The sequence below is a fragment of the Physella acuta genome, unplaced genomic scaffold (genome assembly GCF_028476545.2).
Source record: "Physella acuta isolate Inbredline_101_S28 unplaced genomic scaffold, ASM2847654v3 ptg001329l, whole genome shotgun sequence".
NCBI lineage: Eukaryota > Metazoa > Mollusca > Gastropoda > Physidae > Physella > Physella acuta.
In genome coordinates, this window is record NW_026732844.1 from 49,082 (window position 1) to 67,500 (window position 18,419).

An 18,419-nucleotide genomic window follows, 5' to 3' on the forward strand; every position below is an offset into this window, starting at 1 on the left:
AATCTGTATCAAGGTTTACATAATCTGAAATATAAAAGATCTGTATCAAGGTTTACATAATCTGAAATATATAAAATCTGGATCAAGGTTTACATAATCTGAAATATGTAAAATCTGGATCAAGGTTTACATAATTTGAAATATAAAAGATCTGTATCAAGGTTTACATAACCTAAATCAGCTATTAAATTAACTAAAAAAGCATGTGTTTTTTTTTTTCCATTAAGGTTAATTTTTTTTTCTGGTGTCACCTCTTTCCCCCCGCCCCACACTCCAACGCCAGCTATTGGGTGGTTTAACCGGTACTGATGGTGTAGGCCCAAACCATATTGGTACTGCAGTTCATTCTAAATATAAATTAATACATTTAATTTCCGTATGACTATTCTTAAATGTATAATAATGTCTTATATAATATTTGTGTGTACATGTACCGTACGATAGAGTTTATCTTTTTTAAGTTATAACAGTAAACATGCGATAGTGTTTTAAACTAAATATTGACAATGTTTAATATTTTGTCAAATAATTATTTCTGTGGCAATTCAAAAACAAACTCCCAAAAAAACTAGCTAAAACTGTTTTCAACAACACCTAAAGGTTTACTAATTGCAAGCATATGTGGCGGGGTTGATGACCGCGTGAAGTATTTCTACTGGAGAAACTCTGTGAGGTGAGGTCGCAACTCGCCCGTTAAAGCTTAACTCAACATTAGAAAATATTTTTAACAGTGCCGGAGTTAGGTCAGGTCTAGCGTTAAGGTCAGGGTTATGGTCAATGTTTCTTTCAGATTTTTTCCACGAGACAGGGGGTCGGGTGAGGGGGCGCACAGTGGTAAAAATATATGTTGCTCCCCCCCCCCCCCCCCCTTCCGAGGAGATAACTGAAAGAAAAGCTGTTTCAGATACCAGGAGAAAGTAGTTTATAGATTTGTTACGTAGGCGATGTATGTGTTATGTGCAACAAAAAATTATTATATTAGAATATATATATATATTTATATATATATATATATATATATATATATATATATATATATATATATATATATATATATATATATATATATATAAGTATATATATATATATATATATATATATGTATGTATATATGTATATATATATATATATATATATATATATATATATATATATATATATATATATATATATATAAGCATGCAGATAATTTCAAGAAAAGTTTCATTCTGAATAATATTTCAAAATAAAATGATAAATTATATTTTTCTTTAAAAAAAAAAGTAATCAATTATATCACAGCGTTGAAGGGGGAATAGCCGCGTTAAATATTTGTACTTATTGTAACTATGAGTAGCTGCGCTTGATTTTTTTTTTTATTAAGTTAGGCAAATAGGTAGTGTTTGAAAATTTTATGTCTAGTCTAGAGTTAGGAGTAAATAAAAGAATAAAAATTCGGGAGGCATTGTTTTAATATTTACATCAATTATTTTTGTATATGTATATAATTATACCACCTTACAGCGCTACTCACACTCGTTGGTTGAGTACTTCACGTGTGGCCCGCACGTGTGAGTGAGAACATATCCCGGCATGTCGCCGCGATGTCAACGGACGGTATGACCTAGTTTCACGGAAGACATCGAGATTCCAGAGCTGACATGTCTGTGTCAGTGACATCATGTCGCGTGCCACTTGTCACTCGTGTCATGAGATTTATTTTTTCCCCTCCGTGACAGTGTCACATCCGTGTTTTTATATCGCTCGTGTCAGACGGTCACTTACAAGCTATCAGAGAGTATTGCATCAGAGGTGTTGGTTATATATAGTTTATCATAAGGGTTTGCCGCATTTCGCCGGTTGAGGGTTTAATACTTTTTGGAGACAAATACGACAGCAAGGCTTTATACGCTTTATTTAACATTATTTTTAAATTTCCTTAATGGCTTATAGCAAGAGGACACGTGGTCGGACAGGAGAGCGTGTGGTTGATTATTACAGAAGTTCAGAGTTCGAACCCCGGGCATATGAGAATTGTTAGCTGGGGACTGAAACACATCTATGAGTGAAAAAAATCCAAACTTATCTGTTGTCATTTAGGTATTGTATTAAACTACCCTAATCCAAACTTAACTGTTGGCTTTAGATATTCTACTAACCTACCCTAATCCAAACTTAACTGTTGTCATTTAGGTATTGTATTAAACTACCCTAATCCAAACTTAACTGTTGGCTTTAGATATTCTACTAACCTACCCTAATCCAAACTTAACTGTTGTCATTTAGGTATTGTATTAAACTACCCTAATCCAAACTTAACTGTTGGCTTTAGATATTCTACTAACCTACCCTAATCCAAACTTAACTGTTGTCATTTAGATATTGTACTAACCTACCCTAATCCAAAATTAACTGTTTGCGTTAGATATTGTACTAACCTACCTTAATTCAAACTTAACTGTTGGCTTTAGATATTGTACAAACCTACCCTAATTCAAACTTACCTTTTTTTTTAGCAAAAGACATGTTGTTGAGCAGTGTGGTATGTTCTTATACCAAATGACACATGGTTCGTTTGTGAGCAGTGTGGTAGGTGAAGTAGAGGATACCACTACATATGAGGGAAGAAAGTGAGTTCCCTGTGGTGGGTCGATGTGTTGAAGAGAGAACTCGATGTGATTGGACTAAATAGGCTGCTCTGTAGTACATGGGCTTAGTACTTGGGCTTTGTAGTACCTGGGCTTAATACTCGGGGTTTTTAGTACTAGGGCTTTGTAGTACCTGGGCTTAGTACTTGGGCTTTGTGGTACCTGGATAAGGTACTAGGCAGGGGCGGAACTACCATACCGCCAGACCCCGCAATGCGGGGGGGCCCAGGACGTTTAGGGGCCCAGTTCCGACCAAAAAACAATGCATTTTTTTTCAAAAATTATGTTTTCATGCATCTTGAAAGTGGTTTTGTAAAAAAAAAAAACAGGTCTACTATAGCAGAGATTGTTGCGTAGAAAAATATTTTAAAATCTACAAGAGCTATAGTTTGAAAGGTAGGTAAACATTCACACTACTTCCATGACTTACTGCCCTTCTTTAAAATAGGGATGCCCACGAAGCTCATTTAAATAGTTTTGTACTATGTATATTAAAAAGCAATTGATTCTCTGAATTGTTACTGAAATAAGACGTACTATACAATAGTATAGCTATAAAAATCAATGTTTTCAAAATTAATATTATAAAAGCCAAAAAGGAAAAAAATAAACATAACGCGAGAAACCATTCACGAATCAAGCTAACGTCTTTATATTTTTTTGACCAGCATTTTCAATACACTGCTCGCTAGTCGGAATGAGTTTGGACTAAATTTTTTCTGTTTTGTTCTCTGAGAATGGTTATATATTGCAATGAAGTAGACTAAATTACTCAGTTAGGATATAGATCATATATATATATATATATATATATATATATATATATATATATATATATATATATATACACAGGGGGCCCTAGATTTTTCTTTGCGGGGGAGCCCTTGATTTCTAGTTCCGCCACTGGTACTAGGGCTTTGTAGTACCTGGGCTTAGTACTTGGGCTTTGTAGTACCTGGATAAGGTACTAGGGCTTTGTAGTACCTGGGCTTAGTACTTGGGCTTTGTGGTACCTGGGATAAGTACTTGGGCTTTGTGGTACCTGGGCTTTGTAATACCTGGGCTTAGTACTCGGGCTTTGTAGTACTTGGGCTTTGTAGTACTTGGGCTTTGTAGTACTTGGGCTTTGTAGTACCTGGGCTTAGTACTTGCGCTTTGTGGTACTTGGGATAAGTACTTGGGCTTTGTAGTACGGGCTTTGTAGTACCTGGGCTTAGTACTTGGGCTTTGTAGTACCTGGGATAAGTACTTGGGCTTTGTAGTACCTGGGTTAAGTACTTGGGCTTTGTAGTACCTGGCCTTTGTAGTACATGGGCTTTGTAGTACCTGGGCTAAGTACTTGGGCTTTGTAGTACCTGGGTTTAGTACTTGGGCTTTGTAGTACCTGGGCTAAGTACTTGGGCTTTGTAGTACCTGGGTTTAGTACTTGGGCTTTGTAGTACCTGGGCTAAGTACTTGGGCTTTCTAGTACCTGGGCTTTTTAGTACTTGGGATTTGTAGTACCTGGGTTAAGTACTTGGGCTTTGTGGTACCTGGGCTTAGTACTTGGGCTTTGTAGTACCTGGGCTAAGTACTTGGGCTTTCTAGTACCTGGGCTTTTTAGTACTTGGGCTTTGTAGTACCTGGGCTAAGTACTTGGGCTTTGTAGTACCTGGGTTTAGTACTTGGGCTTTGTAGTACCTGGGCTAAGTACTTGGGCTTTGTAGTACCTGGGTTTAGTACTTGGGCTTTGTAGTACCTGGGCTAAGTACTTGGGCTTTGTAGTACCTGGGTTTAGTACTTGGGCTTTGTAGTACCTGGGCTAAGTACTTGGGCTTTCTAGTACCTGGGCTTTTTAGTACTTGGGCTTTGTAGTACCTGGGTTAAGTACTTGGGCTTTGTGGTACCTGGGCTTAGTACTTGGGCTTTGTAGTACCTGGGCTAAGTACTTGGGCTTTCTAGTACCTGGGCTTTTTAGTACTTGGGCTTTGTAGTACCTGGGCTAAGTACTTGGGCTTTGTGGTACCCATGTACCACCTGGGTATAGTACATGAGATGTGTACTAGTCATATAGTACCTGGGCTGAATATTCTCGAGAACAAATGTAACCTGCGCAAATCGTCTTTTTCCAAGGTTTCATTCGTCATCATCCTTTCTATCTCGACCACTGTAATAAGTTTTTAATTTTTTTTTTAAACAGTTATTTACAACTTTAAACTATGAGATGAAAACTGAAGTCTCCGTGACATTGCTAAAACAAAAATAACATTGGTTAAGGGTTGTCTATAAATGACGTCATACTCGTAGGCGGGATGGAGGAAGGGTTCCCTAATTTTGTAACTTTGTGTCATGATGGTGGGGGGGGGGGGGGGGGGGGGGTGTAGAAATGTGTGACGGTACTTTTGCTTTTTAAATAAAAGAAATGTTAGAAACTGAATTTCTGTCGTTATTTCGCGGTTTTGAAAAAAAAAAGTGTGTGTAAATTGTGATAGAAATGGATTAATATATTCTATGTTAACCAAGCTCAGAGGCGTAGCGAGGGGGGAGGGCGGGGGGTGCGAACCGCACCGGGTGACACCATTCAGGGGGGGGGGGTGACACAAAGGCAAAAAATAGCAAAATATATAGAGAAAAACTTGAGGGGGGTGCAAATCGAAAGTTTGTCCCCGGGAAGGGTGGCTACGCCTCTGGGGGGTGACACCATTAAGTGCCGCACCGGGTGACACCCGACCTCGCTACGCCACTGACCAAGCTTAGTCAATAATTTAGAAAGAAATCGATGGTTTAAAAAACAATAATATACTGTAATTTTATAGGTGGAAGTTGTAGGATAAGGTGTGAAAGTCATTTTTTCTTGGGGGGGGGGTATGTCTGGACTTTCTGTGACGATGTGTGACGAAGGTGAGGTAAAAATCGGCAAAAAAAAAAACGTGACGTCATATATGGATGGACCCCCCCCCCCCTTCCCCCAACACAAAATAACAATGGCACTGCGGCAACCAGCGTGCCGGCAAGCACGCGCGTCCCCCTCCCTGCGTATCGCTATCGACCGCCGGTTGCGACGCCCGCAGTTCGCCGCCCCTGTTCCACACGGCTTCGGGAGGAGATCGCTACCGAAACTCCGATACGATGCTAGCGCTGATCAAGATGATTCATCAAGCGATGCCAGAACGATACTTGTATTCCTGCCAGATTGGCATCTTCGAGCCAAACGTCTATTTTATTATTTTTTTTGGATTTTTTTTTTTTTTTTTTGTTTTTTTTTTTTTTAATAATTTTTTAATGATACTTTGTAGTTTGGTATATCTTAATCGTAAATACAAAAATTTGAAATCAATATTTACAGTTTAAAAAAAAAATTAAACAAATATTCGCCTCACTGTTATGCCTTCTCATTTTCTTATCATACCTTTTCATTACACTTTAAAAAAAAAAAATTTAAAAAAAATGGCTGAAATCAATACAACAATTATTTTCATTTTTTTAACCTACATTGATTAAATAATGTAGGCCTAGGCTTATATATAGGTTTTTTTTATATATTTCATTTGGAATAAACAATACAAATTAACTATAAATTTGTTTGGCCGAAAAATATTCCGTTTGGCTTGGGGGCGATGATTTTGTCCTGGCCACGCGCAGCGCTATGTCGTGTTGTCGGTAGCAACTGGGTTTTCTTGGTCGTGCGCGGTCTTAGCAGTGCAAAATAAATGCTTTCTCGTGCGCAGGACGGAGTAGGTGAATTTCTGAGCGAGCCACGGGGAGCACAGTCTACCGTTCCGAGTGTGTTGTGGTCGTTTGCTGTGTCGAGACACATCTGTTAAAAATGTTAGATAGAGATCAGATGGGGTGGTGTGTGGACAGTATATTCAGTGTTGTTTAGTGTTCTTGGAATGGAGTTATCTTAAAAATTGAGGTATTGGTTTTAGTTTGTTGTGATTAGACTGATAAATAAATCGGGTATTGATTTATTTTTTTAATTTATTTTTTTTATTATACTTTAGTGTCTTCGTGAGTCTTTTTTTTTGTTATTTTTTTTTTCTTTTTAATCGAATGGTCTAATTTTACTAAAAGGGTTTTGAATTTTTAATCCCAATAGCTCCGGGCTAATGGTAATTACGTTGTCTAACATTATTACTATTACCGTTTAGACAGGTACGCTTGTCGAAATATTTTATTCTTGTCTACATGCGACCTTGACCTTCCTAGTTCCTGGAGTTTTTCTAGAACTGAGTGAGCGATAGTGAGAATTGTATAGAGCACAAATTGTTTGGGCAATTGTTTGACATAGTACCGGCACTGTTTCTTTTGATCCAGTGACTATACCGGTACTATTGGGTGTAGGTGTGTACTCATTCAAAGCATGGTACTTAGGTCGGTATACCAGCAGTGCACTACGCGCGATGAAAGTATACTCATAATATACTTATAATATACTCTTAATATACTCACGCTATACTCTTACCCTACTCATGCCATACTCATACTGTGCTCATTCCCTTTTCATACCATACACATACTTTACTTATAATATACGCATCTCCTACTTATAATATACGTATTTCCTACTCAGATTATACTTATCCCCTACTCACACTTCACTCATACTATACCAGAGTTTCTTCCAGGCATCTCTTCGGGGGGGGGGGGGGGGGGCTTCGCCCCCCCGAAAAAAATTTACCGCCCCCCCCCCCCCCCCGAACGAAATGAAATTTATATAATTTATATAGAAAATATATACTTTTAACAGTGTCCGCCCCCCCCCCCCGAAGAAAGTTTACCGCCCCCCCCCGAAGATTTCAAGTGCCCCCCCCCCCCGGCGAAAAAAGTCTGGAAGAAACACTGTACTATACCCACACTAAACTCATATTTTACTCATACCATTGTCATACTATACACAACCTTTCACTCATACTATAACCATACTATACTCATACCCTACTCATAATATACCCATTTCTTAATCATACTATCTCATTCCTTAATAATTCTATACTCATTCATAACAATACTATACTCATACCCTACTCATACTAAACCCATTTCCTAATCATTCTATACTCATTCCTACCCATATTATACTCATACCATACTCATTCCGTACGCATAATTATACCCATGTTATACCCACATTATACCCATGCTATACCCACACTATCCACACTACACCCCCACACTACCCACACTATACCCACACTATACCCACACTATACCCACACTACCCACACTATACCCATGCTATACCCACACTATCCACACTACACCCCCACACTACCCATACTATACCCATGCTATACCCACGCTATACCCACACTACACCCCCACTATACCCACACTATGCCCACACTACCCACACTATACCCACACTACACCCCCACTATACCCACACTATACTCACACTATACCCACACTATACCCACACTATACCCACACTACCCACACTATACCCATGCTATACCCACACTATCCACACTACACCCCCACAATAACCACACTATACTCACACTATGCCCACACTATACCCACACTATACCCCTATACCCCCACTATACCCACACTATACCCACACTATACCCACACTATACCCCCACTATACCCACACTATACCCTCACTATACCCTCACTATACCCCTATACCCCCACTATACCCACACTATACCCACACTATACCCACACTACACCCCCACACTACCCACACTATACCCACACTATACCCTCACTATACCCACACACTACACTATCGGCGCGACGAATAGTCCCGACATCTCCATTTTCCAGGCCCGATTCTATTTCTCTTCTTTGAGGCTGAACGAGTGGATCGATGGGCGAGGAATACCTAGGCCTCGGCAAACGGAGAGGGTTATCGATTGTCACCTTTAACCTTTGGACATGCATGTAATGCCAGAGATGGGGGGGGGGTAGGGTCCCCGTGTTCTGTGGGGATGGGGGTCTTTATGTGTGTAGATACTTAACTACTCCCTCCCCCCCCCTCTCTCTGTTTAAAAAAAATCTATGAGTAAAGAGTCCCCTGTTTTGTATATAGAAAACTAGCGCTTATCAGTAGATATAAAGAAACTTGTGCCATGTTAATTAGGAAACCATTTTACCATTTCAACAAATTTCTACCCTAGAGTTTTAACAGACAACTGCGTGTATTTAAAAAAGTAAAGTCACAAGTCTGAACCAACCGAGATCCGAACTCGAGACTTTCGTGCTAGCAGCCGAAAGTTCTACCACTCGACCACGCCGTCAGGAAGACATGATATATAGAAGATTAAATTCTCATTGAACCCCCTCTAAAACCTTCCATCATTACGCCTTGAACAATTTCAATTACCAAAAAAGTACAAGCAAAAATCATGAGCTATATAATCCCCAAAAATAACCTCTACACATATTCCAACAATAACTTTGATTTAAAGGTTTTTGTAAGACAATATGTCACGTGGTCCTACCGCCTCTAGTAGAACTAAACATCTAGTTAATTTTAATATAATTACTTAGGCCAAACACTTAACAGGCAAAAGTTGAGATAGAAAATATCCAATACAGTTTACTTTACATCTGAATTCGAATTCAGCCTCCATCTTTAAATTTTTAACTCATTTCTGTCTACGAAATAATATCCCTACTCAAATTTCTATTGAGCCTAACACGCTTATTCTTGTAATGAAACATTAGTCAGATTTCTCTTAAGCCTAATACTCCTTTTTCCACAACAACAACAAAAAAATTAAAAAAACATAATTCGTTATAGTGCTCTCCCTTTGTCCGCGGCCATGACAGATGTAGAACATGAGCCTGGTGCCGCCCCCCAGCCCGCTCTGACATCACGCCATGCCTTTGTATGGGCCGTCAGCTGTCCGACAGCACGCTGATCGTGGCCATTGTTGTTGTTGATCGCCCGAGCCTCGTTGTCGTCATTAGAGCGAGCACTGGAGGCTTAGCCGTACCACACAACGGGCCGGGGACAGCGGAGATGCTACATGTACAGATTAGTAATGCCAGAGATTATGGATTCAGGAATCCTCTCCCTCTCACTTATGTCATAGATAAATATAGTCTATATATATATATATGGATTTATATATAGGGATATATATATATATATATATATATAAATAGGTATATATAAAAGTATATATAAATATATATATATAAATATGGGGATGGCGTTGTGGAATGGTATAGCTTGAGGAACCCGAGTTCTAATCCACCCAGCTCAGGTAGATACATTAAATTGATCACACTTTCCCTTCATATTCAGAGGTCATTTAATAAACTCTACTTCACCTGCACCCTGAACCGTAAGCTTCGAAAAAGTTCTTTACTTAATACATACATACAGTCATACACACACACATGCAAACAAACATGCATAGGGGTGTAAATACATAGAAACACAGATCAATGTATATACGTTGATTAAATGTCTAAAAGTGTCTAATCACAAATGTTGCTGTTACCTAAGTATATAAGCTTGGCTAGACTTACTCTATAGTCGTTAGAGCTGCTGTATCTACCGTGTATCTACCCGTGATCCCATCAATAAATCCCATCTTTAAAAAAAATAATCTTCACAAACACGTCATGCTGCAGTGGGTGATACACTAGTACGTCACTCATCTAAATCGGTACCAACTCAACGCCACCAATTATACATTAATTGCCCCCCCCCCACACACCCCTGCCAATTCCACCCCCACCCCCACCCCCCTCGATCTGTCTCATACGTCTGTATTGATTTCGATCAAACCCTGGCATTCGTCTTTAACCCGTTAACCAATCCTTTCGATATCTTTAAAACTCAACTTGCGTGTTTTTTGAGAAAGAAAAAATAAAAACAGCCGTTGAGCTAATTCTGTCAGTAGTGTAACATTTCTATCCCCCCCCCCACAATTTTTCCTTCCCCCCACACCTCACACACCACCACACCACCACCAACAAACAAACCACTCTGGTAACCTCACATTCACAGCGGTGACAATCACAATGTATTGATCAGCTAACCGGTGTGGAATCTGACGAGTTTTTTTTTCTCTCTCTATCACGAATACGTCCTGTAAGGGTTAAAAATAAGACGCGTCATAGTACCCAACCCCTCCCTCCCCTAATCCCCACCCCCCCCCCCCCCTCCCCCACACCTGTGTAATGCTGGAATCGACATGGGGGATTAGAAGAATTGGGTCACCCTCTGAGATGACGAAATTGGGCGATGGTGGCTGGTAATTTGTCAATGATTGGCACACAATTTGTGAATCGGATGACGTCGTGCTTGTACTGTATCTTGATGGCGGTCGGTTTTGTGTTTCCCCCCCCCCCCCCCATCCCAATCCCCCGCTCTTCCCCAGTGAGTGACGTTTATTGTGTTCTATTCGGATGACGCTTCATTTTTTTTTTTTAAATATTCCTTTGACGTGTTTTCTGGTACACGGAAAAGACATGATTTTTATTTATCTGTGGCTAAATTTGGTAAAGGCGTGTTTTATTGAGTTAAGTTCCGATGACAGCGCAATATGAATTTTATTTTTCCGGCTCTCCGGAAAATAATGCTTTTTAAAAAGAGACGAGGGGTCGGCGTTGTCGAGTCGGTAAAGCTCATGGTTGCTAAACCGAAAACCTCGAGTTCGAACCCTCGGGCAGATGAGGCTCGTTAGCTGGGGACAGCCACTCTTCTAGGAGAGACAACTCCAAAATCAAACAACTGCTGCCTTGTAGTTTGTTCTTGGTTGGACAAAGGCTATGGAAGCAAATCCAAAAAGAAAAGCAGGCTGAAATCGGAGTCAATGGCCTCAATGGCGCATAACCAGTTGACACGAAATCCTTAATTGTGATGGAAGCATGGTCGAGTCGGCAAAGCTCATGGTTCATAAATTTGAAAAAAGTCTCGAGTTCAAACCCTCTGGCAGATAAGGCTCGTTCCCTTCCAAAACTAAAAATTAAGAACGAAGAAGAAGAAGAAGAAGAAAAAGAGACGGCGTTATGAATACGACTATCGGTACAGGCCAAGGACCAATGAACTAGGACAAGAGTTAAAGTATTAGCAGATTATCTCGATTGTTATGACGCTGTTAGGACTGTCTATTTACAGTTCAGCTGGGTCGATTTCGAAAAATCGCGCACGAATTTAGTTGATAGCCTTTTGTCCATCTTTTATCAACTAAAACGTTAAGTTTTTGTTTTTAAAGCGAATTGTAACGAAGACGAGTCTTATGGGACGGCGTGGCCTAGAGGTAGAGCGCTAGACTTCAAAACCTTAAGTCACGCGTTCGAATCCGGGATAAAGTGAGTAGAATGTCCCTAAGTCGACCCAGTTCTGATGGGAAAGCGGGCGGCTGGGCATAGTGTTGACCACACTATTTCTTCATAGGCCGAGGTCACAGAAAAAGTTGAACTCTACTTCACTCGCCTCAAGGACCGACAAGTTTGAAAAGGGGACTTTACTTTTATGAGGACAATGACTAGCTAGCCTTATAAACAAATCTTTTTATTGCCAATATTTTCTTTAAAGAAAATTGATTATTTTCTTTAAAAAAAAGATTTTCAGAGGGGGGGGGGGAGGGGGGCAAGCAGATAATTTGTTATCTATTATGGCGAGAGAAGGAGACAGGTACATGCATCGAGTGTGATTTGAAGGAAAGATGAAGGGTTTTCGTTTTTTAGATTTACCTATGAAATGAACAGGAAAAGACAAATGAAGGTCAAGGTCAGACCATGTAGCTTGGATAACGCACTGTATTATGAAACCTCCCGCATATATCGCCAGTAGTTTAACAATATGAGGTGGGGGGTGGGGCGTACAAGTAAATAAGGGCGACTGCATAAGATAGATTGCCTTGATGTATAGCTAGGTACTATTTCTATGTTTCGATTTTTAAATTATTTTTTTGTTTGCGGTTTCTTTTTTTTTTTTTGTGGTGGTCATTATATTTCAATTGGCTTTGTATTAGTATTGGTAATATTTGTTCTTAATGTTGGCGATTTGGTTTGGGGAAAAAAATTCTTGACCCCGGCATTGATTTCTTGTGTTATGTGGTTACCTCATACATCTCAGCCAGACTTGGAAAAATAAGCAGTGAAGTTTCTTTCTTGTGTGTGTGTGAGTGTGTGGCTTGATCTAACACCTAACCCAAAGGATCATGTCTCACGCGCATAAGGATGACCTCTACGTTGGGCCCTACAGACTGGAGAAGACGCTGGGTAAAGGTCAGACTGGTGAGTAGTTTTTTTTTTGTACTTACGTTTGTGTTGTATGTAGGGCTTAGTGCGCATGCGTGAAGAGTGGAGGGGGGGGGGGGCATTTTTAATGAAAGATTGAATTAGGGGCTAGGTGCCAGGGGCAATGTGTTGTTGTTAATTGATTAACGATGTGTGTGCATAATTATAATTAATTACGAATTAGTAGCTTTGATATTTTTACTCTTACTAAAAGGTGTCATAATTTGCTGTACATGGTATTAGTAGGTTTGATATTGTAGAAGTTTCATAGTAAAGACCAAACGTGCTATATACAACAAACAGTGTATATATATATATATATATATATATATATATATATATATATATATATATATATATATATGATTGGTCAACATTGTAATAGCCAAAAAAAACAAATTGTATCAATGTTTATTTTCTGCATCCCCCCCCCTCCCCCACAACCCCTGCCCGTCGTTGTTATTGCTAGGATTCCACTTTTCCCATCGGCCTTATACCTCTTCCCTTTTACCTTCCAATTGCCCCTATAGTTCTACTATCCATTTTTCCAATTGTCCCTATAGTGCTACTTTATCCACCATTCCAATAGTCCGTATAGTTCTACTATTCACCTTTAAAATTGTCCCTATAGTTCTACTAATCATTTTTCCAATTGTCCCTATAGTTCTACTATCAACATTCCATCCCTATAGTTCTACTATCCAATTGTGGATATAGTTCTACTATCCACCCAATTGTCCCTATAGTTCTACTACTACTATCCACACTCCAATTGTCCGTATAGTTCTACTATCCACACTCCAATTGTCCCTAGAGTTCTACTATCCACATTCCAATTGTCCCTATAGTTCTACTACTACTATCCACACTCCAATTGTCCCTATAGTTCTACTATCAACATTCCATCCCTATAGTTCTACTATCCAATTGTGGATATAGTTCTACTATCCACCCAATTGTCCCTATAGTTCTACTACTACTATCCACACTCCAATTGTTCCTATAGTTCTACTATCCACACACCAAATGTCCCTATAGTTCTACCATCCACACTCCAATTGTCCCTATAGTTCTACTATCCACACTCCAATTGTCCCTATAGTTCTACTATCCACACACCAAATGTCCCTATAGTTCTACTATCCACACACCAAATGTCCCTATAGTTCTACTATCCACACACCAAATGTCCCTATAGTTCTACTATCCACACACCAAATGTCCCTATAGTTCTACTATCCACACACCAAATGTCCCTATAGTTTTACTATCCACACACCAAATGTCCCTATAGTTCTACTATCCACACACCAAATGTCCCTATAGTTCTACTATCCACACACCAAATGTCCCTATAGTTCTACTATCCACACACCAAATGTCCCTATAGTTCTACTATCCACACACCAAATGTCCCTATAGTTCTACCATTCACCCTTCCTATCGCCCTTACTGACTTTCTCCAAACTCCCTTGACCTGCGCGTACATCGATTTCCCATTTCAAGTTATTTTTATCCATTATTCACATCATTCTCCTGCAGTGCTTTCCATTCTCATATCCTGGTCGTCGTCAGCTTGCTTTCATTTTACCCCCACCCCCACCACCCCCACCACCCCCACCTCCCAACACCCTCCCTACCCCGCCCTCCGTTCACATAAAAAGCAGTGAAAGACCTGGATAATCAAAGGTCCGCGTGACCTCGTTTTACTCACTCACTGCGCATGACTCACGTGCGGGACAATGCATGATGGATGTACTCACTGGTTAAAGCCATCCCTCCCCTCCCCCTTCCTGTAATTTAAAGCCCCCCTTCCCTCCCCCTTATTGTATTTTTATCATACTTGACCGTAAGGAATTATTGTCTTCATGTCGGCGCATGAGCTGGATATTGAACACAATGCATGATGGTGAGTAAAACATGCACTTTCAGGTAGATGCAACATGCATTACAACATGCACGGGCGGACACGAAAAATAAGTTAAGAATCATGTGACATTCTCACCACTCCCACTCCCACACCACCCCCACCCCACACTCACAAACTTTTAATAAATATTGAGAGTACCTGTAAACGCAATTTAAATTTAAACTGCAATTCTTACTTCTTAGTGTATAGGGTATTTTACAATATCCTATGGTTTAACTTAAAAGTCTAAGACCATTTAAAAAAAAAATTGTATCCACCAAAATTTGTGGTAATTTTTATTTACTTATCTATGGTAATCCCATTTATTTATCTGAGGTAATTCACACTAATTTATCCGCAATAACTTCCATCTACTTATGTATGGTAACTCTACCATTTACTTACCTATGGTAATTCCCATTCACTTATGTATGGTAAATGGGTCTAGGACACTACCCCCCCCTTCAATTACACCACCCCTGACATCCACCCCCCGACTTTACCCGCCCCCCCCCCCCCCGGAGCAATCACCCCCTGTCAATTACCCCCCCCCCCCCCGCCCAATGGGACATTATCGGGAGGGGTAATGTCCGGGGGGTAATTGACGGGGAATGCCCTGTTCCCATGGTAATTCCCATTCACCTATCTATATATAAAAAAACTCCCACTGACTTACTATAGAAAATTGCCATTAGCTAACGACAAAAAAAAACTAATGTAATGCCCTTGCACTTATACCAAAGATACAATATGGATCGCACCTTTATAAAATTGAAGTGATATTGGCTTTTTGCTACGTAAAAGTAAAGCTCCCCTTTCAGACCTAAAGATCCATAGTGAAGGCGAAGTAGAGTTCATGTGTTTCTTGACCTCTGCATATGAAGGGGCGATGTTGTCAGCACCAACATTAGAGTTGGCAATGTAGTCTTGTTCGTTTGTTGGTTTGTTTGTTTGTTTGTTTGTTTGTTTGTTTGTTTGCTTGTTTGTTTGTTTGTTTGTTTGTTTGTTTGGTGATATATAGCACCAACATTAGAGTTGGCAATGTAGTCTTGTTTGTTTGTTTGGTGATATATAGCACCAACATTAGAGTTGGCAATGTAGTTTTGTTTGTTTGTTTGGTGATAACATAGCACTAACATTAGAGTTGGCAATGTAGTTTTGTTCGTTTGTTAGGTGATAACATAGCACTAACATTAGAGTTGGCAATGTAGTTTTGTTCGTTTGTTTGTTTGTTTGGTGATATATAGCACCAACATTAGAGTTGGCAATGTAGTTTTGTTTGTTTGTTTGGTGATAACATAGCACTAACATTAGAGTTGGCAATGTAGTTTTGTTCGTTTGTTTGTTTGTTTGGTGATATATAGCACCAACATTAGAGTTGGCAATGTAGTTTTGTTCGTTTGTTTGGTGATATATTGCACCAACATTAGATTTGGCAATTTTGTCTAGTTCGTTTGTTTGGTGATATATAGCACCAACATTAGAGTTGGCAATGTAGTCTTGTTTGTTTGCTTGGTGATATATAGCACACGCATCTGAGTTGGCAATGAAGTCTTGTTCATTTGGTAGGTGCTACATAGCACCAACATTAGAGTTGGCAATGTAGTCGTGTTCGTTTGTTCGGTGCTATATAGCACACGCAATACAGCTAGTAATGTAAACTCTTCGTTTGAGTGGTGCTATATAGTACTAGCATTAGACATGGTCATGTAGCCTTAAAGGCAAGGCTAGGTACTGGCCAGTCTACCTTGGTACCCAGCTAACAGAGAGAGAACTGTCTTGACTGTTCTATCCAGCAAGATGGTGTCAATGAGATTATAGACGTCAGTAGACAGGTAGATGTGGGGGAGAGATTAGGGGGGGGGGGGGGCGAGGTGGAATTTCAAGTTTACAGGTCAATACAGATATTTGAGTTCTATTCGCCTTCCCCGCCCCAGCCCTCTCTCTGTGCCGAGACCTACATCAATGGATCTGCCGTTTCTGAAATGTGGGGTAAATATTTAGGGCTGGGGACAACAACAGGAAGGGAGACCCCAGGGGAAGATTGTTTGCTGGGGTGGGGATGTGGGGGGGATGAGGTGGGAGGGGGGTTGTTGGTAAGGGTTGTGGTTGCGGGGGTTAGTTGTTAGAATTGTGGGTGAGGAATGGTTGTGGTTTGAGGTGTAGTGGTAAGGTTTGTGGGTAAGGGGTGGGGGATGGGGGGGTGTTGGGTTTGTGGGTAGGGGTGGTTGTTTGGTTTGTGGGTAAGGATAGTTTTTAGGGGTGAAGGTGTAGTGGTTAGGATTGTGGGTGAGGAATGGTTGTGGTTTAAGGGGTGGTGGTAAGGTTTGTGGGTAAGGGGAAGGGGGTTGTTAGGTTTGTGGGTTGGGATAATTTTTAGTGGTGATGGTGTGGTGGTTAGGATTGTGGGTGAGGGATGGGTGTGGTTGAGAAAGTAATTTATAAGGTTGTTGGTGAGGGGGTAGTGGTTGGTGAGAGAGTAGAGGTTGGGGTTGTGGTGTAAGGGGTATTAGTTATGGTTCGTCTGAAAATGACTTTAACTCTTGTATCACGAGTTTAGCTCTAATAAAATGTTATTAAATCGCCAATGTACTATATACACATAGAACACTGAAGTTGTGGGGTTGTTTAGGACTATTCAGAGTGGGTTTATTTCTAAACTTTAAGCTTAGAAAAGGTAACGTTCAGCTGCTAAAAATTAACTTACAAAACGATCCTTTATGTGTCATTGCCATAAAGAGATAAACTCTACTTCATCTAACCTAAACGAAAATCAGGTATCAAATAGGTACTGTATTAGGGTTAGGTGTCGACTTACTGATTCAAATTCTCAGTCTGTTCAAAGTCACAGTTTGTTTATTTAAGTCTCTTCTTAACTTTGGACTATATAGAAGTTCACATTATTTCAGTGAGTAATGTTTATGTATAAACGGTAGTGTTTTTATTAGTGCTTTATTGCAACGTCTTATTAGTTACACATTTTAACCCCGACTTTGTTGGGGGTTTTTTAAATTATGGAACCATTTTTCAATAACCTAACTTTACACCGAACTAGATTTTTAACTCACTGATACCAGTAGACCTCCCCTGCCTCCCCCCACCTCCCCCACCGCCCCGGGGTGCCCGAGGGGTGAATCAGGGACGGAGAAAATCAAGGTGGCGTACAAGGCCAGTGAAAATTGCCGGAAATTTCCGGGTGAGTCACTTGGATGGTTCCTTCAGTTCTTTGAGTTTCTAGTCAGCTCACGGGCTGGTGTTTGATCAGGTTCTGGTGTGGGGGTAGTAGGAGCTGTAGTAGGAGCTGTAGTAGGTGATGTTGTTGGAGCTGTAGTAGGAGCTGTAGTAGGAGCTGTAGTAGGGGCTGTAGTAGGAGCTGTAGTAGGAGCTGTAGTAGGGGCTGTAGTAGGAGCTGTAGTAGGTGATGTTGTTGGAGCTGTATTAGGAGCTGTAGTAGGAGCTGTAGTAGGAGCTGTAGTAGGTGATGTTGTTGGAGCTGTATTAGGAGCTGTAGTAGGAGCTGTAGTAGGAGCTGTAGTAGGTGATGTTGTTGGAGCTGTATTAGGAGCTGTAGTAGGAGCTGTAGTAGGGGCTGTAGTAGGAGCTGTAGTAGTAGCTGTAGTAGGAGCTGTATTAGGACCTTTAGTGGGAGCTGTAGTAGGTGATGTTGTTGCAGCTGTAGTAGGTGA

At 40.3% G+C, this 18,419-nt stretch overlaps 1 protein-coding gene across 7 annotated transcripts in view; it reads left to right on the top strand.

Moving 5' to 3' along the window:
* The first annotated feature begins 6,274 nt into the window (after window positions 1-6,274).
* The window catches only part of LOC131958481 (serine/threonine-protein kinase BRSK2), a 171,271-nt gene continuing 159,126 nt past the window's right edge, over window positions 6,275-18,419 (top strand). For 6 of the 7 annotated variants that reach the window (XM_059323549.1, XM_059323554.1, XM_059323553.1 and 3 more), the window contains exons 1-2: window positions 6,275-6,522; window positions 12,661-12,821. In XM_059323549.1, the coding sequence (XP_059179532.1) occupies window positions 12,746-12,821 (76 nt within the window). In that variant the 5' untranslated portion in view covers window positions 6,275-6,522; window positions 12,661-12,745. The remainder of the gene's footprint in view (window positions 6,523-12,660; window positions 12,822-18,419) is intronic. The other variant, XM_059323550.1, reaches the window with a different exon arrangement.